Source organism: Alligator mississippiensis, chromosome 2, assembly GCF_030867095.1.
Source record: "Alligator mississippiensis isolate rAllMis1 chromosome 2, rAllMis1, whole genome shotgun sequence".
In the NCBI taxonomy this organism is placed as follows: Eukaryota; Metazoa; Chordata; order Crocodylia; family Alligatoridae; genus Alligator; species Alligator mississippiensis.
The window spans coordinates 13377681-13399647 of record NC_081825.1 but is presented as its reverse complement, the minus strand read 5'-3'; the positions used below and the strand labels follow the sequence as shown (position 1 = coordinate 13399647).

The following is a 21967-nucleotide window of genomic DNA, read 5'->3' as shown; positions in this document are numbered from 1 at the left end:
TGCCACTGGTGCAAACAGGAAAAGCACCTGGCCCTGCTGTGCCTGGTCAGCTGAGCAAGTGGGCTGTGAGTACTGAGTATGCAGGAAGCAGCTGGTCCTGGGGGCAGCAGAACCTGTACAGAGCAGGGAGGTTTTTGTATTGGGCCATAGCACTGTGAGAGGCATTAGGTGGCCTTGCTGACAGTAATAATCTCCAGCATCACCAGCTTCAACCTGGCTGATGGTGAAAGTGAAGTCAGTGCCAGACCCACTGCCACTGAACCGGACGGGGATCCCAGAGGGGCGGTGGTTTGTGCCATAGAGAAGAAGCTTAGGAACCTGCCCTGGTTTTTGCTGGTACAAACCCATGTTGCTAATAACACTGGAGCTGGTTTTGCACTTGATGGTGACTGTGTCTCCTGGAGACGCAGCTAGGGACTCCGGAGTCTGAGTCACAAGATTGTCACCACTGGAGCCTGTAGGGTGGAAAATGCTCAGTATGAACACAACAGCAGACACTTCAAATGCAATAAAGATTAGCAAAGGGAAATTCCTCCTGTGCTATTTTAAGTTCCTCCAAGCTTCTTTTATGGAAGCTGAGTAGCAGCTAGGAATGGAAATACCCTGCAGAGAATAAAGAAGCATCCCATCCTGAAGGAATCTCTGTTATCAAGTTTAAATTTCCAGCCAGCCTGGGCTGCTAAAGCTACAGTCAGGATTGTCCAAGTGCCAAGTCTTCCCTGTCTCAATCTCAGGAGGAAACTAACAGTCTGAGTTGCTCCCCCCCTGCTGCTGTCCTCACCCTGTACCCAGAGCATGAGGAGCCAGAAGAGCTGAGTCTGCCACAGCATCTTGCTGCTTCTGCACCGACTGACACGGAGCTGAGAGACACCAAGCGTTAAACCGGCCCCTTTATAGCTGCTCCCCAGAGCAGGGCGCAGTCCTTATGCAAAGCACCAGCTCTATGTAAATGCACCTCCCTGGGGCCCAGGGCAGAGACTGCAGGGCAGGGGCAGACACAGCCCTGCTCTGTGCTGATGCCATTGCTGACAGCAGTGTCTCTGTGCAGGGATCAGGACAGTGTGTGGGTCTCTCACTCCACGACTGACTCTCATCTTCCCCAGCAGTGTCACACAGGTGCAGCCCCATGGCCTCCATCTTCACATGCTGCTCGTACCTCTGCTGACCCCCAGCTCTGCCGCACTGGTGACCATCTCCATCGCTATACGGTGTCACCCCACAAGGGCTCAGACAGAAGTTGTCACTGGGTAAACTGGGAGTGAACTCTGGGTTCCCTTCAAGTTAGTGGCAAAGCTCCCGTGGCCTCAGGGTGAGAATGACACCAGGGGACTTTCACCTCCACACTCCCAACCCTCATGCTGGTCACCACTAAACCCCAGTGGAGATTTCCATTTGTGCTGGGGCTGGAAGCTGCCATCCCCACTGCCCTGCCCTGCGCTGGGTGTCACTGTTTCTAAATAGAAAGTTTTGAAACATAAACAGATGTGAGGCCCCTGTGCATTGACAGGCTGGTGTACTTCAAAATTGCTGGAGCTGTACAGAGCAGCTGTGCTTGTAATGTGAGGGACAGAAAAACAAGTGCAGCCGATGTGTGGGTTGTCATCTAGGCCCCCTCTGGGCACTGTCCAGCCTCTATTACTGTCCCCTGGTAAAGTTTTGTCATCCTGTCTCCTGATGTGGAGAACTAGGACTCTGTGATCACTCCCCATCACCCTTTCTTTTCCAAAAACAAGATGAGATGGCATCGCATCACAAATCATTACTATATATCATCACTATAGCCCTTAGCACCATTTCCACTGCTAACTCCTCCAGAAGGACATACATTATACAATTATTAACGAATGTCTATAGATCACATCTCTGAGGAGGTCTGCTTGGTCTCCTGACTGTGCTCTCACAAGTGCAGAGATCCCTCCTCCAACAGAGCTCTGGAATCATTTTGTTGAGGTGGGAGATATTGAAGATGATCCGTATTTCTCTGGAGGAGGCCCTTTGGAGTCTCACCTAAGTAGGATCCAGGTGTGGTTACCATACTGTGAACAACTGCACACATCTGGGAGCTTTGGCATCAAACTCCATCCCTTGATAGCATCTCCAGGAGTTGTTTTGCTCCCTTCCTAGTGTTGCAGTTTTAATTCAGCATCTCATTTCTTAAAGTCTTTCAGGTTGGGCCATCCAGCATTAAGCTGTATTGGTGCCATAGGTAGAGGTGTTCTCCCAAGCAGTTCAGCTGGAGAGAGTCCTGGGGCAGGTGACTGCAGGGCTGGGGGTGGGGTTTGGGGGCTGTGGCAAGAGCCAGTGGGGCAGGTGGGGGGCAGGATGGGGGTGTGTGGGTGCGGGCTGAGGGCAGCACTGTACTTAGACTCCTGCTGGCCCTGGGTGAGCTTTCAGTGCCAGACCCCTCTTTGCCAGAGATAATGATAATAATAAGAATAAAAATTACCATTTTGGGGACCCTTTTTTGTTCAGACTGCTCAGTTCACCCATGCCAGTGTCTGGCCCTGGCTGAGGGAGCAGGGAGGTCTCCATGGGAAGCCCCACCTGGAGAGTCAGTCCAGCCCAATGGCACATTGACCAGGAGCTGCGTGCCATCAGTCCAGGTGGGAAGCTACACATGGAGGCATGGAGTTGCCAACCATCAGACCAGGCAGGCACCTTCATGGGCGGCTTCCTGCTGGAGTGCTGGAAGCCCCAAATGGAGGCACGAAGCTGCCTAACCCAATGGTGTGTAGCCTCTGCCTGCAGTGCCGCAATCCACATGAGCTGGCACAGAGCCAGGCTGGTCTCGTTTGAAGGCATGTGCCAGCAGGTCTGGCAGCTCCATGCCAGCATGTGCAGGCCCTGGGACTCAGCCAGAGGTGCTTGCTGCCAGGGGATCTGCCTGCCACAGCCATAGAATCAGAGAAGTCGGGTCAGAAGAGACCTTGTAGATCTTCAGATCCGGCCCCCTGCCTGGGCAGGAAGAAAACTGGGCTCAAATGAGCACCCTGAGGGCTGCTGCTGAGTCACCGGTGGTGGGGGAAGTGCACCACAAACCCCACAACCCCCCACACCTTCACAACTGCACCACAAACACCACACCTGCCCATAAACCCCACAAACACTCTCCCACACCTTCACAAATTCCATCCCACACCCCCCACCCAACCATACAAAGTACCTGCATATATTTCTAAAGAAGGTTCAAATAGTGTTATATTTAGTTTAATTTGTAAAAAAAAAAACAAAGAAAAAAAAGAAAGTAATTACATTTGCATAATTTTGAATTTTTCTGGACACCCTTCCATCTGCCCCATAGCATTTCCATTGCAGGTGAAATACGAAAAGCATCAATTGTGAGTTACCTGGTCTATAAATGCTAAAATGCTGGAGTCACAATCATGTCATAATGCTGTGCTGTTGGATTATAGGACACAGTTAAGGCTGGTCTATTGGCCTCCCTGGGGATTTACAGGCGTTACCATTGTGTTATTCTGTTATGTGATGGTTGCTGGTTTTCCTGGGTTCTTATTGCTTGTTCCTGGTCTAAACTCCCTGGTGTGTCTTTCAAGCCAAGTTACTGGGCTGCACTGGAAACCTGTTTCTTGGATATGTACAAAACCTCTCTTCTGCCACAGAGCAATCATTTTCGCCTTAAAGGCAGCATGTGTGTGTGAGTGTGTGTGCGAGTACATGCATGGGCTAAAGTGTGTGCATGTGAGTATAGACACAGATATGTCTATTTTCCTTTCAGCCTGTCCAGTGAGTTCCGACCTGGCTCCGATCCCCAAATTTAGGGTGACAGTGAAGAAGAATGAAGCTCCCCTGCACTGACAGCCTAGGCCCTCCTGCTGTGTGTAATGCACTGGTTTCAGCATGGAAATGGCCCCTCTGGTGAGACTATTGGAGCTCTGGTTGTTTCCAGACTCATCCCACCCCAGCATAGGCTCTCCCAGGTTCCCCTCTATAACCTGCCCATTGGTCCTTATGCTCTTTGGGACAGAGAGCATAATGTTGTGCCCGTCTTCAAGAAGGGGAGGAGACAGGATGCAGGGAACTACAGGCCAATCAACCTGATCTCAATCCCAGGAAAAATCCTTGAAAAATTTCTCAAGGAGTCCATATGCAATAAGCTAGTAGAAGGCACAAGTCTGAATGACAGCCAGCACTGTTTTGTCATGGGTAAGTCATGTCTGACTAACTGAATTTCCTTCTACAACCAGGTTACTCACTACCTGGATAAGGGAGATGAGGTTGACATAATTTATTTGGACTTTAGAAAGGCCTTTGACTTGGTGTCCCATGAGGTTCCCAGGGTACAAGTGAGGACCTGGGGGTCATAGTTAACCATACAATGAATATGAGCCAATGCTGTGATGCTCCAGTTAGCAGAGCAAACAATATGCTGGCTTGCATCAACCGATGCATCTCAAACAAAACTAAAGAAGTAATTCTCCAGCTCTACTCAGCATTGGTGAGGCCACAGCTGGAGTACTGCTTCCAGTTCTGGGGGCTGCAGTTCAAGAAGGATGTGGAGAGTCTTGAAAGAGTCCAGAAAAGAGCCATTCATATGATTAGATGCCTGAAGAGCAAGCCATACGAGGAAAGGATGACAGATATGGGACTATTCATCCTAGAAAAGAGAAGATGTCAGGGGGATTTGATGGCACCTTATAAATATATTAGAGGAGTGCATCGGGGCTAGGTGAGCAACTATTCCCCAAACCACCCCAAGATAAAACCAGGAGCAATGGTCATAAACTCCTAGAAGGTTTCAGACTGGATATAAGGAAAAACTTCTTCACAGTGCGTGTGACCAGACTCTGGAATAGACTCCCAGTGAGGGTGGTGCAGGCACCTACCCTGGAGATCTTCAAAAGGAGACTGGACACACACCTTGCTGGGGTGGTTTGACCCCCAGACATCTTTTCTACCCAGAGCAGGGGTGGGCTGGACCTGATGATCTCACAAAGTCCCTTCCAGCCCTAAACTTCTGTGAATCTGTGACCTATGATCTGACCCTGTAATTGGCCAGTCTTATTGTAGCGGGCCAGTAGGGGTGCTCCTGCGTTGAGCCGCCCACCTCCCTGTGCCCGACCACCTTCCAGGCTCCGAGTGCCTCCCCGGGGTACCTCACGTCTGGCCGACCCCTTCCCTGGAGCACACCCACTAGCCTGGGGTTCCCGCTGCCACCATCTAAGGCTCTGGACTCAATTCTGGCTCTGCGCACCTTGGAAAACACAGGCCTGATCGTCCACTTGGTACTAGACCCAAAACAGGTGCTTGGGGCACTTTCCCAAGTCAGGGGCTTAATAGGGAAGTCTCCCTTAGTCCACAGACCTAAGGGGCCTCCTTGGCATAATTTAGACCCACCCCTCAATAAGTCTCCCACACCGGTCACAAAGGAGAATTTTATTGATTACAGGGGGTAGGGCGGAAACAGGGTAAAAGGTAGAGCAGTATCATAGGAATATCAGAGGGATCCCATAGAGCAAACCAGTATGGCTGAGGTAGCCTTTTGATCACGCATCTGAGTTACTGTAAGCTAAATATCTAGTCGAATCTCAAGTAGCTTACTCACTCGCATCATCCAGAGGTGGTTGGAGTTTTCCTCTGGAGGCAGGGCACTCTTGGAGCATGCGGTTATGAGGAGAGAGCCTGTTTCAGATGGTGAAGCTCCTCTCCCAGTTTCAGATTCAGCTGGATGACCACATGGCTAATGGCTGCCTTCTTCCTGGCCCAGGCCTTTAAATAACCTTTCTGACCTCAGCAGCCTGGTCCAATCGAAGCTGCCAGTTCTAGCCACTAGCCAACCAATCTAAAAAACATCACTGGTCACCTGGGCCGGTGAGCGGGGGTTTTTCCCTCCCCCTCCCCAGGTGACCAGAGAATCCATATCTGAGGCACCAGGCTTTTGTCATGTAAGCAGGGAGGAAGATCCCCCACCCTGAGGAATTCAATACCAGCCTCTCACACAGGCAGAGACAGATTTCTGGAGAGGGACACAGACGGTGGCATTTCTGCCACACTTATATTCTTATATTCTGGGACGTGGAAGATGTGGAGTTGAAAAGGTTTTGGTTGAGTGGGACCTAAATCCCAGGTCTCCCTTTTCCTGAAGAATGGTCTCAACTTGGATGATCTGTAAATGTGGGTGGAAACACAGCCACTGCTGTGACAATGTTGGGTTGCAAAGTAGCATCAAATATGTTAAGGATGTTTGGTGCCGTCTTGGATCACTTTGAACATGAAGAGATTGGTACGTCTACAAGCATAGGTTAAATTCTAGAAGTACAAGGAATGAGGTGTCTTGGTGAAATCTCAGCTGTTTCTTAGTGTCTGATATGATCTTCCTTAGTGCCTGAAACACCAAGTAATGGGGTAAATATCAAGAAACACCTGAAGAGTGTTGTGGCCATGAACCACCTTGGGATCACCTTTTTATTACCATAGTTGACTTTTTATTACCATAGTCATTAGCATAGTTGACTCACGCTGAACGCAAATTATCCATGTGATGAAATTATGTGTATTTATACTTTGAAAGGTAGCCAGCCCATCTTAGCTGTGCCAGTTTCAGTAGGGTGTGGATACTGGGGAGAGCTGATCTTTTGGGCACTTCAGTGTCTGGAATCCTGTCCTGCCACTTGATCTCTAGTACCTGTCACAGGCAGCACAGGTGGAAGTAGTTTAGTTTCCTGGCATGACGCTGGTAGATGGTCCAGGTTTTGCAGGCATAAAGGAGGGTTGGGAGAATGATGGCTTTGTAAATGTTCAGTTTTTTTGGCATTACGATACCTCTGTGGTCCCAGACTGACTTATGGATTCTGCTGAAGGCCATGCTAGCTTTTGCTATTCTCATGTTGACTTCATTGTCGATGTGGACAGCATGGGAGAGTGTGCTGCCTAGATAAGTGAATTTGTTGACCATCGACAGTTGTTGGCCATTAACGGAGACTTGTGGTTCCTGGGGTGTCATGCCAGGCACAGGTTGAAACATCACTTTGGTCTTCTTCACGTTGATGATGAGTCCAAAGTTGTCACAGGTTGATGAGAATAGGTCCATGGACCATTGAGTGTCAGCCTGTGAGCCTGTGCATAACGCACAGTCATCAACGAAGAGGAAGTCACAAAGCATGGCTGTCTGGACTTTGGAGCTCACTAGGAGCCTTCACAGGTTGAAGATGGCTCCGTCAAAATGGTGCCTTATCCCCATACCGAGGTCATCATCTTGGAAAGCATCCAACAGCATGGCAGAGAATACCATGCTGAAGAGGGTAGGTGCAAGCACACAGCCCTGCTTGATGCCATTTATGACCGGAAAGGGGTTAGAGTATTTGCCATTCACAAGGATGCATGCCATCATGCCATCATGGAACTGTTGAATCATACTGATGAATTTTCCAGGGCATCCACACTTCATGATTTCCCAGAGGACTTCACAGTTCACTGTGTTGAAGGCTTTGGTTAGGTTGATGGATGTAGGAGATTGACATTCTGTTCCTGGCACTTTTCTTGAAGTTGCTGTGCTGCAAACACCATGTCACACCAAACGGGCGCACCAGAGTTTGCGTGGGAGTTTGTGCAGCAGGGCGCACAGAAGGGGCCTGAACTCCAAGTGTTGGCAGATTCAGATGCAGACTTTAGGTGAGTGGAAAAGGAAGAGTCTTTCAATGGGGCTTGTGACATGGAGCGCAGACAGGGACCCTGGCCTGGCGCTGCATCGCACCTAGGGCTCCTCCGAGGCCTCCACCCAGGCAGGGCCCTTGGATGGGTCAGCAGTGCCCTGGCCTCTCATCTGTAGGGGTTATTTGGCAGGACCCCTGGGGCCTGGAGGAGGTGGGTGGGCCAGGAGTCCCCTCATGTGTGTCCCCCAATGTGTGCCCAGCTTGAGGCTCTGGAGGGGCAGGTGAGCCAACTCCAGGTAGAGGTTAGCAGGCTGCGGGGGATCAGGGCTGCTGAGGATGAGATTGATGGGTACTTTCATTCTCTCCAGGATTGGATACTTGGTGGAGAAACAACGCAGGAGAGACCTGATGCAGACGAATGGAAGACAGTCGCCTCCAGAGCCAGACATTGTACTGCTGAGACAACTGGGAAACAGATATGAGGCCCTGACAGCACTGGAGGAGAGTGCAGAAGAGGAAGCCACAGCCACCACCATGCCATCAGCAAGCAAGCAGAGGAAGAGACATCAGGTCATCATGGTGGGTGACTCCCTTCTGAGAGGAACGGAGGGAGCCATCTGTCACCCAGATCCCATGGCAAGGAAGGTATGCTGCTTGCCCAGAGCCTGGATCTGGGGCATCATTGCGAGGATTCCTGCCCTCATCCAGCCCTTAAACTACTATCCCATGGTCCTCATCCATGTGGGCACAAATGATGTGGCCAGGAGTAGTTTGGACTGTATCATGAGTGACTAAAGGGCTCTGGGAGCCGGGCTTAGGAAGACAGGAGCTCAGGTGGTCTTCTCATCAATCCTCCCAGTCAGCAGTCACCATCAGCATCATGACACCTGCATCAAAGAAGTCAACCTGTGGCTTCAGAGTTTGTGCCATTGTGTGGGTTTTGGCTTCTTTGGCTACGATCTGTACTTCCATGAAAGGGGAATCCTGGGATGTGATGGCCTTCATCTCTCTTCAAAAGGTAAGAGTCTGTTTTCTTACAGGTTGGCTGATCTCCTACCCAGGTCTTTAAACTAGGTTCATTGGGGGACGGGGATACAGATGACAGAGAGAACCTAGGATCAATGAACCATGAGCCATGCACTGGAGCAGCCATGTAACTAATAAGGGGCCCAATGGGCATTGGGACAGCGGAGCACCAAGGGCACCCATTGGGGGGCTTAAGTGTCTCTATACTAATGCTAGGAACATGGGGAAGAATCAGGAGGAACTTGCACTCCTGCTTGCAAACAAAAACTTTGACTTGGTTGGGCTAAATGAAACCTGGTGGGATCCTACCCATGATTGGGCAGTAAGCATTGTGAGCTATAGACTGTACAGATGTGACAGAGCAGGGGAAAATGTGGTGTTGCACTCTATCTTCCATATTCAAAATGGGATCACAGGAGGGTCAGATTGAGGTATTGCGAGTCAGAATACAAGGTGGTCGGGGGAAAGGGACTTGGTAGTGGGGGTCTGTTGCAGAGCACCACATCAGGAGGATAAGCTAGACCTGGAGTTCTCAAGTCAGCTCTCAGAGGCCGTTTGGTCAAGGGACATGATTGTCATGGGCTGACCTAAACTACCCTGACATCTGCTGGGAGAAACAGTCAGCCAGATCCAACCATTCACATAGGTTCTTAACCTACATACAGGACCCTCACCTAATGCAAGAGGTATACAGTCCCACTAGTGGGGAATGTCTTGCTGGACTTGGTGTTGGCTACAGGGGATGACCTGGTGGGGCATCTGCAGATACAAGGTAACCTAGGGGACAGAGACCACCAACTGATTGAATTCGCTGTCTGGCATAGGGTGGGAAAGATAACCAGTAGGGCAGAAGTACCAGACTTCAGAAAGGCTAACTTTAGTGCACTCAGGAGATTAGTTAGTGAGGCACAGAAGAACAGGAACATTGGTGAGATGGAAATCCAGGAAGGGTGGTCATTCCTAAAGGAAGTGATCCTTTGGGCACAGAAGAAGACAATCCCATTGCACAGGAAAGGGGGCAAAGAGGTCAACAAACCCTCTTGGCTAAACAAGGAAATCCAGGAAAGACTAGAGGAAAAAAAGAGGCCTATAGGATGTGGAAGCAAGGGGTAGCCACCAAAGAAGGGTATACGTAATTGGCCCACAGGTGCAGGGAGTCAGAAAGGCCAAAGCAGAAACGGAGCTTAGGCTGGCAACAAAAATCAAAGACAATAAAAAGTCCATCTACAGGTATATAGGGAGTAAAAAGAAGGTGCAGGGTGGCATAGGACCCCTACAGGATAAGCAAGGGCAATTAGTGACAGACAGGGAGGACAAAGCTGAGCTCTTCAATGAGTTTTTACTTTGGTTTTCCTGAACACAGACAAAGAAAAATCTCCCAATTGGATCATAGCCAGGCACGAGGGACAGCAGCTCACCAACTGCTAGCACTGACTTGGTGCAGAGACACTTGGAAGACCTGGATGTGTTTAAGTTAGCAGGCCCGGATGATCTTCATCCAAGGGTGCTGAAGGAATTGGCCAGTGTCATAGCAGAGCCACTGGCATGACTGTTTGAGCACTCAGTGTGGTCCCTATTTTCAAGTAGGGGAGGAGGGAGGATCTGGCTAACTACAGGTCAGTTAGTCTCACCTCTTCCCTTGGCAAAATCTTTGAAAAAAATATTAAGGATCACATTTGTGGGAGTCCAGTGGGAGAAATAATGCTGAAGGGCAACGAGTATGGGTTCGTAGCAGGTAGATCGTGCTTGACTCACCTTGTCTCCTTTTATGACCAGGTCACAAAATGCTTAGACATTGGAGTCAAGGTAGATGTCATTTATTTGGGTTTTAGGAAGGTCTTCCATATGATATCTCATCCTAGTCTCATGAATTAACTAAGAGGTTGTGATGTAGATGATTACATGGTCAGAGATTGAGAGTCCTGGCTCTCTTCAGTCTCCTCAAGAGAAGGCTGAGAGGGGATCTGGTGGACTTCTGCAAATTCACTGAGGGAGGGAGCGGGGAGCCAGCAAGGAATAAGTGATGCTCTGTCTACCAGGGCATCCCTTGGAGTAACTAGGAACAATGGCCACAAACCGATGGAGAGCAGATTTAGGTTGGACATCAGGACGAACTTCTTTACGGTAAGGGTTGCCTGAATCTGGAATGGGCTTCCAAGCAAAGTGGTGCTCTCCCTTACCTTGAGGGTCTTTAAGAGGAGATGGGACAAGCACCTGGCTGGGGTTGTCTGACCCCAGCACTCTTTTCTGCCCGGGGCAGGGGGTCACACTCCGCCATCTACTGAGGTCCTTTCCGACCCTAACAACTATGAATCTATGAATCATGTTCACTGTGCAGCTTTCTGAGCATGCTCAGAAAGGAAGTGAGGGGTGAGTGCCACAGGGGCAAAAAATTAAGGTTGTATGCATGGCATTCAGGTATGCACTGGTGAAATAGGATTTAGTCCTATATATGGGGAGAGGTATGAATTCAACTAGGTTTTGCAAAGATTGACTATGGCCAGTCCCTCAACCACTGGATCCTGTATCCACTCCTCAACATGATATGTAAATATACAGAAAATGAACTGACTTTACCATGACATCCCTGGGGCACTGCATGGGATCATCCACAGGGAAAGGACCTCTGGGAAAAAAAGATAGATACCTTAGTAGCACCTAAGGAGTCACTGTCTGTGACAGCTATGCAATCACAGTGGACATTTGTAATGGAGGAGCATGGAGGAAGTGCATGACTGTGACCGGTGTCACTGGCTTCTGAATCTAAGCAGGAAGCAGCTGGAGTTGGGAGCAGCAGAACCAGGAGAGAGCAGGGAGGTTTTTGAAATGAGCTGTAGCACTGTGAGAGGGGTGCCATAACCATGCTGACAGTAATAATCTCCAGCATCACCAGCCTCCAGCCGGCTGATGGTGAAAGTGAAGTCAGTGCCAGACCCACTGCCACTGAACCAGTTGGGGATCCCGTAGGGGCGCCTGTTTGTGCCACACAGAAGGAGCTTAGGGGCCTGCCCTGGTTTCTGTTGGTACAAGGCCATGCGGCTAAATACGTTGGATCTGGTTTTGCACTTGATGGTGACTGTGTCCCCTGGGGACACGGCCAGGGACTCTGGAGTCTGAGTCACAAGAATGTCCCCACTGGAGCCTGCATGAGGGGAACAATAAACACAGACAGAAGTCCAGATAATTCAAGAAAAATGGTGATTAAGAATGAGAAGTTATATTTTTCTCCCTTTTCTAAAATGTGGGTATATTTAATTTCTGAAGACTATCAAAGATTTCAGTGCTATTCTGTCCCAGAAGGAAAAAAAAAAAATCTTCCTTTTATATAATGCTAAGAGCATTAACAGCTTTTCAACGAATGTTATGGTTTTGCATTAATCTCTGTCCTGCTGATGCCCTTACCCTGTGCCCAGATCATGAGGAGCCAGAGGAGCTGAGTCTGCCACAGCATCTTGTTGCTTCTGCACCGACTGACACATGCTTGCTCCTCTGCTCGTGCTTGTAGGGAGGCAGTTAGACGGGCCAAAGCTACCATGGAGCTGAGGATGGCAACCCAAGTAAAAGACAACAAGAAATTGTTTTTTAGCTATATAGGGAGTAAAAGGAAGGCCCAGGGAGGAATAGGACCCCTGCTAAATGGGCAGAAACAGTTGGTGACAGACAGGGGGGACAAGGCTGAACTCCTCAATGAGTCCTTTGTCTCAGTGTTCCTAAGCGAGGGGCACGACAAGTCTCTCACTGGGGTTGTAGAGAGGCAGCAGCAAGGCGCCAGACTACCATGCATAGACCCTGAGATGGTGCAGAGTCACTTGGGAGAACTGGATGCCTTTAAGTCAGCAGGCCCGGATGAGCTCCATCCGAGGGTGCTGAAGGCACTGGCCGACATCATTGCACAGCCACTGGCAGGAATATTTGAAAGCTCGTGGCGCACGGGCCAAGTCCCGGAGGACTGGAAAAGGGCCAGTGTGGTCCCCATTTTCAAGAAGGGGAGGAAGGAGGACCCGGGCAACTATAGGCCAGTCAGTCTCACCTCCATCCTTGGTAAAGTCTTTGAAAAAATTATCAAGGCTCACATTTGTGAGAGCCCGGCAGGGCAAATTATGCTGAGGGGAAACCAGCACGGGTTTGTGACGGACAGATCATGCCTGACCAATCTAGTCTCTTTTTATGACCAGGTTACGAAACGCCTGGACGCAGGAGGAGGGGTGGATGTCGTATACTTAGACTTCAGGAAGGCCTTCGATATGGTATCCCACCCCATACTGGTGAACAAGTTAAGAGTCTGTGACTTGGATGACTGCACAGTCCGGTGGGTGGCGAATTGGCTGGAGGGTCGCACCCAGAGAGTCGTGGTAGATGGGTCGGTTTTGACCTGGAAGGGTGTGGGCAGTGGGGTCCCGCAGGGCTCGGTCCTTGGACCGATACTCTTTAATGTCTTCATCAGCGACTTGGACGAGGGAGTGAAGTGTACTCTGTCCAAGTTTGCAGATGACACAAAGCTATGGGGGGAAGTGGACATGCCGGAGGGCAGGGAACAGCTGCAAGCAGACCTGGACAGGTTGGACAAGTGGGCAGAAAACAACAGAATGCAATTCAACAAGGACAAATGCAAAGTGCTGCACCTAGGGAGGAAAAATGTCCAGCACACCTACAGCCTAGGGAATGACCTGCTGGGTGGCACAGAGGTGGAAAGGGATCTTGGAGTCCTAGTGGACTCCAAGATGAACATGAGTCGGCAGTGTGACGAAGCCATCAAAAAAGCCAATGGCACTTTATCGTGCATCAGCAGATGCATGACGAATAGGTCCAGGGAGGTGATACTTCCCCTCTATCGGGCGCTGGTCAGACCGCAGTTGGAGTACTGCGTGCAATTCTGGGCGCCGCACTTCAAGAAGGATGCAGATAACCTGGAGAGGGTCCAGAGAGGGGCCACTCGTATAGTCAAGGGCCTGCAGACCAAGCCCTACGAGGAGAGACTAGAGAAACAGGACCTTTTCAGCCTCCGCAAGAGAATGTTGAGAGGCGACCTTGTGGCCGCCTGTAAGTTCATCACGGGGGCACAGAAGCGAATTGGTGAGTATTTATTCACCAAGGCGCCCCCGGGGGTTACAAGAAATAATGGCCACAAGCTAGCAGAGAGCAGATTTAGATTGGACATTAGGAGGAACTTCTTCACAGTTCGAGTGGCCAGGGTCTGGAACGGGCTCCCAAGGGAGGTGGTGCTCTCCCCTACCCTGGGGGTCTTCAAGAGGAGGTTAGATGAGTATCTAGCTGGGGTCATCTAGACCCAGCACTCTTTCCTGCTATGCAGGGGGTCGGACTTGATGATCTATTGAGGTCCCTTCCGACCCTAACATCTATGAATCTATGAATCTATGACACAGAGCTGAGAGACACCAAGTGTTCAACTGGCCCCTTTATAGCTGCTCCCCAGAGCAGGGCGCAGTCACTGGGGTGGACGTTTGCAAAGCAGCAGCTCTATGAAAATACGCATCCCCTGGGGCACAGGGCAGAGGCAGCAGGGAAGGGGCTAATGACAGCCCTGCCCTCTGAATATAAACACAACTTACCAAGCGCTGGAGGATCCTTCTCAGTTGGCTTTTTCCTGGTATCCAAGCACCAGTCCTCAGCTGAGCTGAGCTGAGCATCTTTGTTTGTCTGTCAAGAATGACTGGGAGCATTAATGATGCCCAAATGGAAAGAAAATCCTGACCCTGCTCTGTGCAGCAGGAAAACACTAGACCAATGGAAGTGATTGGACCTGTTGGCACTAATTGAAATGAAGGCTCCCCAGGTCACTTCATCAGTGCAGGGTGTCAATCCCTTGATTGGGGTAGTTAGGTTAGAAGTCTGGATGCCTGCTTTCACAGGCTGATTGAAGGGATCTCCGCAATGCTGGATTGTTTTAGCAGCTGCTCCCTGGTATATTTTACACACCTGTGATCCCATCCAGTGGTAGGGGACAAAGCTGAGCTCTGTTAGGAGAGAGTGGTGTTGTGACTGGGAATGGACCAGTTTGCATTGTAGCTGCTTTATCATTGGAGAGAGAGCTGCTCTGATTAAATTGTAGCATCATGTGTGTGTGATTGAAGTGTAACATCACAGTGATGCGGCTAAATTGTCTCAGTTCTGACGCTGGATGATGCGGGATTGTGGTCGGCTCACCTTTCATACACTTGTATCACTGAAGAATTAGAAAGGTGGGGCTGTTACTGCTAAAAGAGCTGAACTTTGCTTTTTGGTTAGAGAGAGAGATGGATCTGTTAGGAATCGCCACGTCCTGCCAGCACATGCTGCACGTGAGATGGGCCAGGACGTGGCTTTGCCATTCAGTGCTCCTCACTCTCTCTTCCTCCTGCTTTCCTGGGGTGACCCTGAGAGCAGATGTGGCTTCTCCCAGCCTGCATAGCCCTCCACAGCCCAATGGTAAGTGGCTTACCCTGCCTCTGCCAGCTCCGCACCTGCATCATCAGGTCACTAGAGCGATTTGGGGTCAGCATTTTAAAAGAGCCTTCCCTGGTCTGTGGCCTTGCCAGTGGCTGTCAGTACCTCCTGACACACTGCCCCCTGCTCCCCCTCTCTTCAGGGGTTCATTGGAGGGATGAGAAGCTGCAGGGAGCAGTTGCAGACACTTTGGGCTCCTATAGACTTGCAGGGAGCTGGCTCTGATGCGCTGGAAATCCAGAGGGTCGAAGCAGACTCAATTAATCGAGTCTGCTGGAGCACGGACATAAATGCTCCAGCAGACTCTCACATCACATGTTTCAGTGTCCCTGCACCAAGAAGTGGCGGTGGGGCACTTTGAGCCAAAGCTCATTCAATAAGCTTTAGTTCAAAGTGCTCCATTGTCTTTTTTCAGTGCAGGGGATGCTGATACATGGGACACTCGGGTGCTTTTAATTGGCGCAGCTTGCTAATTAAAGGGCTCCTGCTGTGTTTCCTGAAGCATGTGTAAAAATACCCCTAGAGCCCAGATGTTCCTTTCCAGTTCCCCTGGGCATTTCCACCCCTTCCCTCCTCACATGCATCAAGGGACCTTAAGATTCATAGATTCATAGATGTTAGGGTCGGAAGGGACCTCAATAGATCATCGAGTCCGACCCCCTGCATAAGCAGGAAAGAGTGCTGGGTCTAGATGACCCCAGCTAGATGCTCATCTAACCTCCTCTTGAAGACCCCCAGAGTAGGGGAGAGCACCACCTCCCTTGGGACCCCGTTCCAGACCTTGGCCACTATAACTATGAAAACGTTCTTCCTAATGTCCAATCTACATTTTCTCAGTGCTAGCTTGTGACCATTATTTCTTGTAACCCCCGGGGGTGCCTTGGTGAATAAATACTCACCAATTCCCTTCTGTGCCCCCGGGATGAACTTATAGGCAGCCACAAGGTCGCCTCTCAACCTTCTCTTGCGGAGGCTGAAAAGGTCCGGGTTCTCTAGTCTCTCCTCGTAGGGCTTGGTCTGCAGGCCCTTAACCATACGAGTTGCCCTTCTCTGGACTCTCTCCAGGTTATCCGCATCCTTCTTGAAGTGCGGCGCCCAGAATTGCACGCAGTACTCCAACTGCGGTCTGACCAGCGCTCGATAGAGGGGAAGTATCACCTCCTTGGACCTATTTGTTATGCATCTGCTGATGCACGATAAAGTGCCATTGGCTTTTCTGATGGCTTCGTCACACTGCCGACTCATGTTCATCTTGGTGTCCACTAGGACTCCCAGATCCCTTTCCACTTCCGTGCCACCCAGCAGGTCATTCCCTAGGCTGTAGGTGTGCTGGACATTTTTCCTCCCTAGGTGCAGCACTTTGCATTTCTCCTTGTTGAACTGCATCCTGTTGTTTTCTGCCCACTTGTCCAACCTATCCAGGTCTGCCTGCAGCTGTTCCCTGCCCTCCGGCATGTCCACTTCTCCCCATAGCTTTGTGTCATCTGCAAACTTGGACAGAATACATTTCACTCCCTCGTCCAAGTCACTGATGAAGACATTAAAGAGTCTTAAAAAGTTAAGGCCATGAGTGCCCTGGCCCTCCTCTCATACCCCACAGTCGTGGTGGTGTCAGGGTAATTCGGGTTCTGGCAGAGCTTTTCATTCAGGGTTTGTGCTTCTCCTGAAGCTGTTGAGCATGCTGGCTGATACCTTTGAGAGTCCTGGCCAGGGAGAAGGAGAATGAGTCCTGTGTCAGGAGACCCGAGGGCATTTCAGCCAGTCGTAGACAGGACTGGGCCCTGCTGTGTCCTACAGCCGGGGTAGATTGAGTCCTTTCTCAGAAGTGCCTCTGATCTGGGATGAAGATGGGGATGTCCATGTGGGGTGCTGAACTGAGTTGGCTGTTCGGGTTTTATCCCAAACCCCTGAGGGAATGATGTTTTCCAATCCTCTGAATGCAGAAAGGCTACTCTGAAGTCATCCCAGCCCAGCACTCACCCAGACCCATCTTGAAAACCTCTACTGAAGGAGGTCCTGCAGCTCCCTGGGCAGCCTGTTCCTCCACCTTGTTGTCCCGGCAGGAAGGAAGTTCTTCCTGGTGTCTGATCCACACCTACTCGGCTGCAATGTGAAGACACGGGGCCATGCCCTCCCCTCTGCAGCCAGAAAGAAGTCTGTGTGAGGTGGCGTAAATGGAAATGTAACCCAACTTCCTTCCAGTTGGGTATTTGCCCTGTTCACACATGGCAGCCTTATCCGTTGTACCTTTAGTGTAGAGACAGACTGAGGGGGAAAGCAAGGTTTGCTCTCTAGGGAAGGAGCAAAAATCAGGTGTGCAGGATGGGTAGGGACATAGCTCACTCACTAACTCATGGGCACTCCAGTGCTTTATGAAGAGCAGCCTCTGGCACCACCGTCCTCTTGTCCCTGGGGAAAGCAAAGCCCGGAGGAGCTCAATAAATGCACCAGGCTTGCACCGTGGGGCGGGAGCAGAGCCAAGGACAGAAAGCCCCTCCGGTTCCCCAGGCCAAAGCCTTAGTCATGGATCCAGTGTCTCTTCATCCACTCTGACTCCTCAGCAAGTCCTGAGGAAATGTCTGTTACTCAGGGTCACCTGGAAAATCAAAGCCAGCAAAGTGCCTGTTTGTGTAACGGGAGCCTGATGCAGCTCCCAGGAAAGTTGATGGAGAGATTGCACCGACACATGCGCTGCTCTGGGGCCTAGCCCCAGGCCACTGATCCCTCCCTGCACAGAGGAGACGGGAAATATCCATGTGTTCCCTATTGAGATGCAGCAGCATTTGTTATTGATGTATTAGATTGAAATGCTGGCAAAGGAGGGCAGGGGCATGAATGGCTGGAAACCACCAAGCCGAGGCTGTTCATGGGAGAGAGGATTCAGCACTGGAATATTTCACCAGGAAAAGGAGGTGGGAAGATGCTCGATCCATTCATGAATGATCCTTTAAAGGAGAAATCCAGACTCACTGAGGGCTTAATGGCCCGGCAGACTCTCCCCTTCCTTGTACTTCTTATTTTTGGGGTTGAGGATCTTTCCTCTCACTGGGTTCCCGCTGGCATCACTTCCTTTCTTCTATAAAGTCAACCCAGGAAGATCGGCTTTGTTGTGCTGTGACTCCCGTGAGAACAGTCGACACAAGGACAACATGGCCCAATCCATCCCTTTGCTGTTTCTCCTCGGTCTGTGTGAGTACAGAGCTGCCCCCAGCGCTTCCTCTCGGGGAAAAGTCAGGAGGAGCAGGAGGGCAGAGCCCCCACCAGGGTCCTGCAGAGAGGACGCCAAGCAAGTGGGCAAGTGTCTGAGCATAGGGGAAAGCAAAGCAAGGCAGAGAGACTCGTTTTCTCTCTAGCTTTGTACTGAGGCTGTGAGAGCGAGTAGGGAAAAGAGCCAAGTCTGATCTGGGGCAGGCAGGCCCGGCAGTGGAGACCCTCCCCACCTGACTGTCAGGGCCAGGAGGAGAACCTGGCCAGGGGTTTGGAGGGTTGCAAATATGGGCAATATGAATGCACCGTAACGAGTGGGTAAGGGCTGCTTCCATGCAGACAGCCAATGTGGATGGGATGATCTCCTGGCCCGGGGCGGCTGGTTTTCAGTAGTGGAGGGATGGCTGAGCACACCATGGGCTCAGGATGGCAGTGTATTCCCTGAGCCTGCCTGGGACAGCGCTGGTCTCTGAGCGTGCTGCACCGCTGCCCTGCAATTCTGCACAGCCGTGGGCCATGGGGCTGGAGGCTTGGCCCAGGGGATGGGACTCCAGGTGGGATGGGGTGAGGGCACTGTCTCTTTCCTGGCATGAGCTGTGCTGGTCAATGCGCTGGGTGGGCTTCTCCCTCCCTCAGGCTGCTGCGAGTGCCAGGGCCGGATGCAGGTCGACCCCGCAGCAGCAGACCCACAAAGCCAGGAGACTCTGTGGCACTGGCGTGTGCGATCACAAACAGGGGCTTGTCTGACAGTGGTGTGTCCTGAACGTGCAAGGGCAAGGACTCTGCCCTCCACTTCATCATGTTCATCTCCTCCTTCTCCTGGGTGACACATGCAAGCAATGTGGATGACCAGTGCTGTGTGGGAAGGAAAGAGTCCTGCAGCCAGAAACTGCCCGTGCCCTGCCAGCTGTATCCTTATCTTGCCAGTCACCCGCAGGCCCACTCCCTCCACCTGTCTGCCCAGGGGTGAAGGGCTATGGCAGGGGACACTGAGCAGATCCTTTTGCCAAGAGCCTGCCCTAAATGTCCCAGCCCAGCCCTGTAGGCTTCTGATACCCACCTCTCCTTCACTGAACTATAGCTTCACTTCACTTCCCCTCTCTGTCTGCATTGCCCTGGGCCGAAGGTCTGCTTGGACGGAGGGAGGGAGATTCCAGTTATGCTGTACTACAACATGAGGGGTCATTGCAGGTGTTTGTGATCAAGAAACGAGCATTTAGGGTCCAATGGAAACAACGAAGGGCATTGCTGAGTATAAGAGCTGTTAGATCATGGCCAGGGACTTTTACTGAGTGGAAGAAGTGGTGGCTGCAAGGCTGTAAACGTGAGCACCACCTGGCCCTGCTGTAAATTGTCAGCAGTCACTGGTCTGTGACTGTACAGGAAGCCGGTGCTGAGAGCAACAGAGCTGAACAGAGCAGGGAGGTTTTTGTACAGGGCTGTAGCACTGTGCGAGGCCACTGGGTATTCTGCATGCAGTAATAATCTCCAGCATCATCGGCTTCTATGTGGCTGATGGTGAAAGTGAAGTCGGTGCCAGAGCCACTGCCACTGAACCGGTCGGGGATCCCGGAGGGGCGGGTATTTGTGTTGTAGACAAAGATCTTAGGAGCTTGCCCTGGTTTCTGCTGGAAGAGGTCCATGTGGGTGCTAACACTGGAGCTGGTTTTGCACTCGATGGTGACTGTGTCTCCTGGAGACACCACCAGGGACTCTGGAGCCTGGGTTACAAGAATGTCCCCGCTGGAGCCTGCGTGGGGGAAAATGCTCAGCATGAAAAGAAAATCAAACCACAAATAAATCAGTGACCTGAAATTGAAAACTCTTTTTTTGAATCAACAATTTTTTTTTTGAGAAATTTTAGTTGTATTTATGCTACTGGGAATACTGAGTAGAATATTCTGTATTGGGTGAAGAAGTGCATTCATCTGTGAACACAAGAATTGCCATCTAGCTTTTAGAAACTATGGTTAATTTTGAGCTGCTCCCTCCCCTGCTGCTGCCCTTACCCTGAGCCCAGAGCATGATGAGCCAGAGGAGCTGAGTCTGCCACAGCATCTTGCTGCTTCTGCACCGACTGACACGGAGCTGAGAGACACCAAGCGTTAAACCAGCCCCTTTATAGCTGCTCCCCAGAGCAGGGCGCAGTCACTGGGGCAGCTGTATGCAAAGCACCAACTTTATTTCCATGAGCCCTCCCTGGGGCACTGCAAGGAAGGAGGTGGAGACAGCCCTGCCCTGGGAGGCTCCAAGCCTCTGCATGCAATGAGAGCAGACAACGGGGATCGGGGAAGTCTACAGCTGTTCTGCTCATTTATCCAGATTCTTCCCTTCCCAGCACCAGTTTTGTACCATGTTACCCCCTTTCTGAAGCACAGCCACTGCCCAGCTACACTGCAGTCAGTGAGAATCGGGTGCAGTTTGCCTTTGAAATCTCCCTCCCACCCACAGTCTCATCCTCCTCTCCTGCCCAACCTGCAGGTTCTCGCCTGCTCTCGGGTAACACGGTCTCTGCCCAACATCTCCACCTTGGGCAGCTTACTGCTCCCTCAGCCTCACTGGCATTCACCTCCCACCTTCCTCCCTGCCTCTCCCTCAGGTTGGTCCCCATCATGATATATATAAGCATGTTGTAGCTCCTCCATTGGGAGTCCCCCACTGCTCCTGTGTAGGTCTGACATGTCTGTCCACCCCACGACCATCTCCTCTATGATCTTTTCAAAGCTTGAATGGCTTCAGCCACCCCCTACCTGGACTCCTAGACCAGAAGGGTACATAGGGCAAAACCCCTGTCCGGGAAGGATCAACCCTGTTTTAACAGTCCATGGCACACGTTGGCCTCGCCTCTTGAAATCCCATCCCTGCTGGCTTTCTTGGCTCCATGTCCTCATGTGTCTCCTCCTCCCTCTCAGACATTTGTTTGCTTGCAGGTTTACTCTCTTTGCTTTCACTATCTCTATTTTTGCTCAGGTCAGTGCTACCTGCCCTCGTGGTCCCCAACCCCTAGATTCACCACCTTGCTAGCACTGAGCCTCCTGTGTCAGCTTTCACACCTTTCACTTCCCCCCTGGGCTCCTGCCATCCTCTATTTCCTGTCCCACCTCTGCCTTCCCTCTACTTTCACTCCTGGTCTCCAGTGACTGCACTGTGGCATGGGATGGGTGGGAGAAATGGTCCGTGGTGATGCCGACAAGGCAGAAGCACCTGGAAATCGGTCTGCTCTCTCCTGAAGGAAGTGACTCTGCTCACAGCCTAGTTGGATCCTGAGATATTTCCTCTTCCAGCAGCAACCAGGGAAGCTGCAAAGCAGCAACTGCTGGAGTTCTGCATCTGCACATCTGTGAAGCAATGTGGATTGGAAACAGAAGATCCTTGTTTTACACCTGTTTTCTCATATTTCTTATCGCTCTTCCCCATCTCCCAGGTTCTGATGCACCCCCCTTATATACTTGTAGGCTGCCATCAAGTCCCCCTGAGCCTTGTCTTCTCCAGGCTGAAGAGTCCCATGTCCCTCAGCCTCTCCTCATAAGGCTTGCCCTCTTGGCCTTTGATCATACTGAGGGCTCTCCTTTGGACTCTCTCAAGCTTATCCATAGTTTCATAGTTTCATAGTTGGTTAGGTGAGAAGGGAGCTGAGTAGATCATCAAGTCCGACCCCCTGCCCTGGGCAGGAAAAAGTA

General features: G+C 51.1%; 2 gene segments (V, D, J or C); both read right to left on the bottom strand.

The window, feature by feature from the left end:
- Positions 1-11383: 11383 nt before the first annotated feature.
- On the bottom strand, positions 11384-12087 carry LOC102561921 (immunoglobulin kappa variable 3-15-like). The segment is given in 2 exon segments: positions 11384-11778; positions 12039-12087. Coding segments are annotated over 2 exon segments (444 nt in total).
- A 7484-nt stretch (positions 12088-19571) lies between these two features.
- LOC102561697 (immunoglobulin kappa variable 3-11-like) lies at positions 19572-20354 on the bottom strand. The segment is given in 2 exon segments: positions 19572-20037; positions 20297-20354. Coding segments are annotated over 2 exon segments (438 nt in total).
- Between the last annotated feature and the right edge of the window lie 1613 nt (positions 20355-21967).